Below are 6,245 nucleotides of genomic sequence, written 5' to 3' on the forward strand. Positions count from 1 at the left end.
GTAGCCTTGGCCAGCCTTATGTAGTGCCACAATTCTTTTTTTTTAAGGTCCCCAGAGAGTTCCTTGCCATGGTGTGCCATCTTGGGAGTTTCAGTGACCAGTATGACAGAGTGTGAGAGCTGTACTACAAATTGAACACACCTGCTCCCTATTCACACCTGAGACCTAGTAAGAGTAACGAGTCACATGGTATTTTGGAGGGAAAATGACAAGCAGTGCTTTGTTTGGACATTTAGGGGTGTAGTGTCTTTGGGGTGTACTCACTTTTGTTGCCAGGGGTTTAGCTATTAATGGCTATATTTTGAGTTTTTTTGAAGGGAAAAATAAATTTACACTGCTATATAAGCTTTACACAGACTACTTTTCATTGTGTCAAAGCGATGTTTCTTCAGTGTTGTTCTATTAAACATTATAATGAAATCTCTGCAGAAATGTGAGGGGTGTACTCTTTTTTGTGACATACTGTATGTAGCAATGAATACATAAAAAATATTTTAATCTTAAAATATCTTTCCAATGATAAATGTGACTCTTCTTCTGCTTCTTTCCTATTTTATTGCATGTAAACAGGAAGTTGCTGGAAGGTGAAGAATGCCGCCTCAGTGCTGTAAGTGGAGCCATGATCCAGTCAGGATATCCAGGCTTCTCCTACATCTCTGCTCAAAGCTACACCCTTGGTGCACTGAGGAAGTCCGGTGCCAAACCTGAGGTAGAGGAGGAGGAGCCAGAAGAGGAGGAAGAGGATGAGAAGGAGGAGGAAGAAGGAGAGGTGGGAGAAGAAGGAGAGGAAGAGGATGGAAAAGATGGAGAAGAGGGAGAAGATCAGGAGGAAGGTGAAGAAAGAGAAGAGGAGGGAGAGGCTGAGGAGGAGGAGAAGAAGGTGAAGGGAGAGGAAAAAGAAAAGGAAAAGGAGAAAAAGAGCCCCATTGGCAAGAACAGCAAGAGCTAAAGTGCTTGTTTAGATATCTTCATCCTCATCCTCATCAGCAAATAAGTCCACATAACACCCATCACGTGTAATGGATATCGTTACGGTTAAAAAATACACACCCTGCTCTTTCACTTTCATAACACACAACACATCAAACAGACCCTTCCTCAAACCCATACTCTTACACAAAAGTAATTAGAACTCTGATGACGGAACCACAACATTGTCCCTTAACATTAACATTTAGCTGTGAGGATCTACTACATGACCTTTTCAATATGTCAATATATGTCCTCAGTAAAATAGATTCAATTTTTTTTTCTCTTACATCAAACAGTGATAAATGCCAGACCATTAGTGACCATTCAGTGTTTATGTATCCCATTCTGACTAAATCTTGGCCACAGACAGTAGGATTTACCAGACATATGATGGGATATACAGTACATAGACTATTGGAGACCAACCATTCATCACAAAACATTAACAAAGTTACTGTTTAGCTCTGTGTATGTGGTTCTCAAGATTATTGGCTTGAACAAATACTTAACCCTAAAGTCTATTCTTATCTAATTCTAACTCTTAATCTAAAATCTAAAATTTAACATTTAAAACTATATCATAACATAACCATATCCATCTTAACCTGGAGACCTGATGAAATGTCCTCACAACCTCAGCATGTAAGGTTGTAAACATAAACGTGTCCTCGCAAAATATCAAGCAAGACTTTGCCCTCTTGTGGTAATGCTAGTTAATGTACTGTGATGCACCTCTTTGCAGTCAGTGTCTAAGAGGACAACAAATGTCTCTCTCCCTCTCTCTCTCTCTCTCTCACACACACACACACACCTGTTTACTCAGTAGCAGATTTCTCTGACACTTATCCAACAAAGCAGGTGTTCTAGAGGGAGCTAATACTATAACGTTACATTAAAACTCAGAAAACCATTACACACCGTCTTCACACTCTGCCACAACTTTTCACCACGGGTGTGGAAAGACGTCTTGTAAGCCAGCATGATGCCACAGAGTTTCACTAGTGTTTCAAACTGAATGTGAGCCGCAGCAAATGTGCCATGTTTTGATTAATAATCACCGCAAAAGCAATCAATACCTGGTTGAAAGTAACAATTTTTGTCAGCACACACACTAATTAGACTAACACTTATTAGACAAATGCACAGATTTTGGAGCATGATGAAAGATTGACCAATTCCAACTTTTACGGTGCTATTTAATTTTTACATACAATAAAAGTTGGGGAGTACTGTAAAGTGGAGGTTTTATTCCCAAATCAATACATGGTCGATCAGCTTTTTTGTTTTGAACGTTTGTTCGTGTTTGAAATGTGTGTTACTGTACACAGTAGGCGAGTGCTTTCTTCCACCGCTTTGCATTTTCTTCCCCACAACCTGATGTGGGGTACCTGAAATGTACCACCGACCCTTCACTCCTCTTGTTTCTGTCTTCTCATTTCACCGCAGCCCTGCGATGAAGGCTACTCAGAGCTCAGACAATTCTGTAAATACTGTAGAAGTGTGCTGGGAGGGTGGGTGCTTTTCTTTCATTTGCTTGAAAAACAGAGGACGAGAAGGTGGAGAGGTGGTGATAAAATGTTTAGAGTTTAAAGTGATGCTATATATTTATTTTGGAGTATACACAGTGGAGTATCCAACCCTCTGATCTTTTGATTGATTCATTTGTCAAGAATTGTTTCTCCCATGTAATTTTTTTTCTTAAAATACAAATCCAGTGCTTATTATTTCTATCCTTTTGTTCTTCATCCTTATACAAACTTGTGTTCAGTTTAGCTGTAAAGTGAGCAAGAAGGTGATGGCTGTGAGTGTCAGGCAGCAGAAGGTGACACTGAGAGTCCTCAGCTCAGGCTGCAGGTGACAGGTGATGCTGCCAGTGTCCTAGTGTTAAGGGCACATTTAAGGGCTACTTTCACTATATCTCCCTGTACCATTTCCCCCTTCTGTACTGTCACGTTACACTTCGTCATCTTTTGTCTGTTTTTGACAAATGAATCAACCATCAGGCATGAATGCATGGCCTGACTCATGGACTATTTTTGGATGAGGTAGAGTTTTTGCTTGCCCAGCATTTAAAAGAATAATAAAATAATAATAAAAATAATAGTAAAACACTTGCCTTAACATGACTGAAGTTAAAATAAAACACTTGTTCACCTGCATCTCACTTGTTTTTGGGAAAGCTGAGGAGTGACACTTTCCAGAGTGCTGTACAACTGTGACTGTGGCTTCCTCTCAAAGCCAAATAAAGACATGTATTAACCAAAAATCACTGCCTGTGTGTTTCCTCCATGCAAAAACAAAACAAAACTACAGAGGATATTTATGAAATACTGGGAAAAGTGATAAAAACACATAAGCTTTCAAAAGACAGTTGGTACAGAAATACTGTGCTATGGAGTCAGTCAGTTTTTTAAATAAATAAGAAAATGATATTCTCTAATTTTCATCTTTGGCCAAAAGCAGGTTGACTCCATTTTAAAAACCTATACATGTTGTAAAAGTGTTAAGTCAGGTTTGTCTGTTTCTGTTGGGTTGATGAGTTTCATTCACTCACCATTTCTTGTTCTTTTTTCTCACTCGGCTCACCTGGTGCCCTGGGTACCTCTCTGCGTCATGTTGTTCATGTTGCACATCATCCCACATCATCTGGCCCAAATGAGGGTGTATTAAACATGTGAATTAGAGTCATACAGTTTGAGAAACTAAAGGACTCAAGACCAGCTGTCCTTTTAACTGAGTCATTTCTTTTTATTTCCTCGACAAGAACATTCTGCCACAAACAGGGCTGTTAAATGGTCTGTTCTTTGGAGTAGTTTTGTGGCTTTAATAAGTAGATTAGCTGTGTATTTGTGATAATCCACCCCTGGAAGCTTGTGATGTATTGTTAACAATAGGAAACAGGTGTGGTTGTGGTCCCATTAGTCAGAAGTAGCATTGGCTGCTGCAGTGGGTGGGGCTTAAACACTGCTGGAGGCGCAACCCACTGCTGAAGTGTGGTCCTCAGTGCAGCAGTGTGTGAATCCTGCTGTGTCAGGACGGGCTTTAGAAAATATGTCAGGGTGGGACCAGTGCACCGACTTAATTATTTACATTTCTGTCACAGTGGTCAAATGGGTCCTACAGATGGGTCAATCCAACGTTACAGAATTTACTTCCTACAATAATAGTCATTACCTGCATTGTTGCAGCTGCAGACTGTTTGCTTCTTGTACCTATTGACTTATCTTAGCCTCTCGTTTGCTTACGTTAGCCCCCCAACAACCAAAATGTCTCCAATAAGAGCTTCATCAGTGCCTGAGCTTGTTTATTGTGTGTGTGTGGGTGTGTGTGTGGGTGTGTGTGTGTGAGAGAGAGAGAGAGAGAGAGAGAGAAAATAAGCACAGTGGCAAAAACATCAGCTTCAACAGGTGATAAATACAGATGTCAGAAAGGCAGTGGGAGGACGGTAGGTCTGATACTGTTCTAAATCTGCTGATGAGTGGATGCAGACTAGACTGCAGGAAAAAGAAATGTTAGACGAAACAACAAGGCCAAAACCGCAACCCCCCCCCCTAATTGTCAGTCGATAATAGATATGATTTACGTATATAAAATATGTCGTAAGTTATACAAAGCAGACAAAAAAATGATATTTTGTTGCATGGAAGATAGATAAACAGTAGAAATACAAAAGCTGAGCTGCTCCACTGAGCAGGAACAGCCAGTGCCACTGAAAATTAATCTCTTGTTTTTACCCAATTTGTTTTGCTCTGATTAAACAAATAAGGTAATGTGTTTATATCGATCTTTGGAAGTGAAGCCATCCAAACTAATTTCCTTGAGACATCATTCCAATGAAAGGCCGTGCCATACACAACAACTTAATATCTGTAATTGTAAATCAATACACTTAAAGAGTAACTTCTCGCAGGCTGAAAACCTTTGCTGACCTGCCATGACTACATCTGCTACAGGAATGTGCAGGTCGGCTCAGTGCGGCACTAAAGACCAATATGTTTTAATATTTAAAACCAGACAATGCAGTAAAAACAATGCTCCTCAGCCCGATGTGAGCTCGTTCTCCAGCATCAGAATCACTGATATTCTGCACCAGCAGAGTTACGACCCTGTGAATGTGTGTCAGAGGGCAGATTTATTCAAAATACAACAGTTCGATCGAGCCCACACCTCTGCGGGCCTGTGGCCAAAGTGTTGGCTCGCCCTTGATGTGTGTGTGTGGGCCCTGCTGTCAGCAGTTTCTGTTGTTGTGGAGGATCATACATTATTGAGGCCCTCTCCTTCTCCTTCTCCTTCTCCTCTGCTACTCCCCAGAGACCTTTAGAGATAAAGCAATAAATATTCAATGTCAGCATTGAACTGTTCTTGTAAGTGGGAGTCTACAGTCATATAATTACATTTCCACTTTGTTAGTGAGTTAAACACTGAGATAGTGGCAAGACAACCTTCAGAGACCCTTCACATCTGAAAGTTCAGACGTCCTGAATAGACCAAAGATGGACGAAAGGTTGTGAAGGAATCTTAGGACAAGCAGATTTGACATGCCAAATGGAACCATCTGCCAGTGTGTGTTCGGGAGGCTGACACCATCTCTTAAGGGACTTAAAACCTTACTTAAACCTTAAATCATATTCATAAGGCTGGCTGAGTTATCCTTTAGTTTATGCTGCTATAGGCCTAGACTGCTGGGGGAACCCCCATTGTGCACTGAGCTTCTTCTCTCCCTTACAAGAAACGCGGTCATACAGTTTGAGAAACTAAAGGACTCAAGACCAGCTGTCCTTTTAACTGAGTCATTTCTTTTTATTTCCTCGACAAGAACATTCTGCCACAAACAGGGCTGTTAAATGGTCTGTTCTTTGGAGTAGTTTTGTGGCTTTAATAAGTAGATTAGCTGTGTATTTGTGATAATCCACCCCTGGAAGCTTGTGATGTATTGTTAACAATAGGAAACAGGTGTGGTTGTGGTCCCATTAGTCAGAAGTAGCATTGGCTGCTGCAGTGGGTGGGGCTTAAACACTGCTGGAGGCGCAACCCACTGCTGAAGTGTGGTCCTCAGTGCAGCAGTGTGTGAATCCTGCTGTGTCAGGACGGGCTTTAGAAAATATGTCAGGGTGGGACCAGTGCACCAACTTAATTATTTACATTTCTGTCACAGTGGTCAAATGGGTCCTACAGATGGGTCAATCCAACGTTACAGAATTTACTTCCTACAATAATAGTCATTACCTGCATTGTTGCAGCTGCAGACTGTTTGCTTCTTGTACCTATTGACT

At 40.9% G+C, this 6,245-nt stretch overlaps 1 protein-coding gene across 1 annotated transcript in view; it reads left to right on the top strand.

Annotated features, from left to right (window-relative positions):
- The window catches only part of LOC103397047 (low molecular weight neuronal intermediate filament-like), an 11,153-nt gene extending 5,474 nt beyond the window's left edge, over positions 1-5,679 (top strand). Inside the window, 1 exon segment of the mRNA XM_025052832.1 lies at positions 571-5,679. Within this exon segment, the coding sequence (XP_024908600.1) occupies positions 571-949 (379 nt within the window). The 3' untranslated portion in view covers positions 950-5,679.
- The last annotated feature ends 566 nt before the right edge of the window (positions 5,680-6,245 follow it).

This window comes from Cynoglossus semilaevis, chromosome W, assembly GCF_000523025.1.
Source record: "Cynoglossus semilaevis isolate Cse_v1.0 chromosome W, Cse_v1.0, whole genome shotgun sequence".
NCBI classification, from domain to species: Eukaryota; Metazoa; Chordata; class Actinopteri; order Pleuronectiformes; family Cynoglossidae; genus Cynoglossus; species Cynoglossus semilaevis.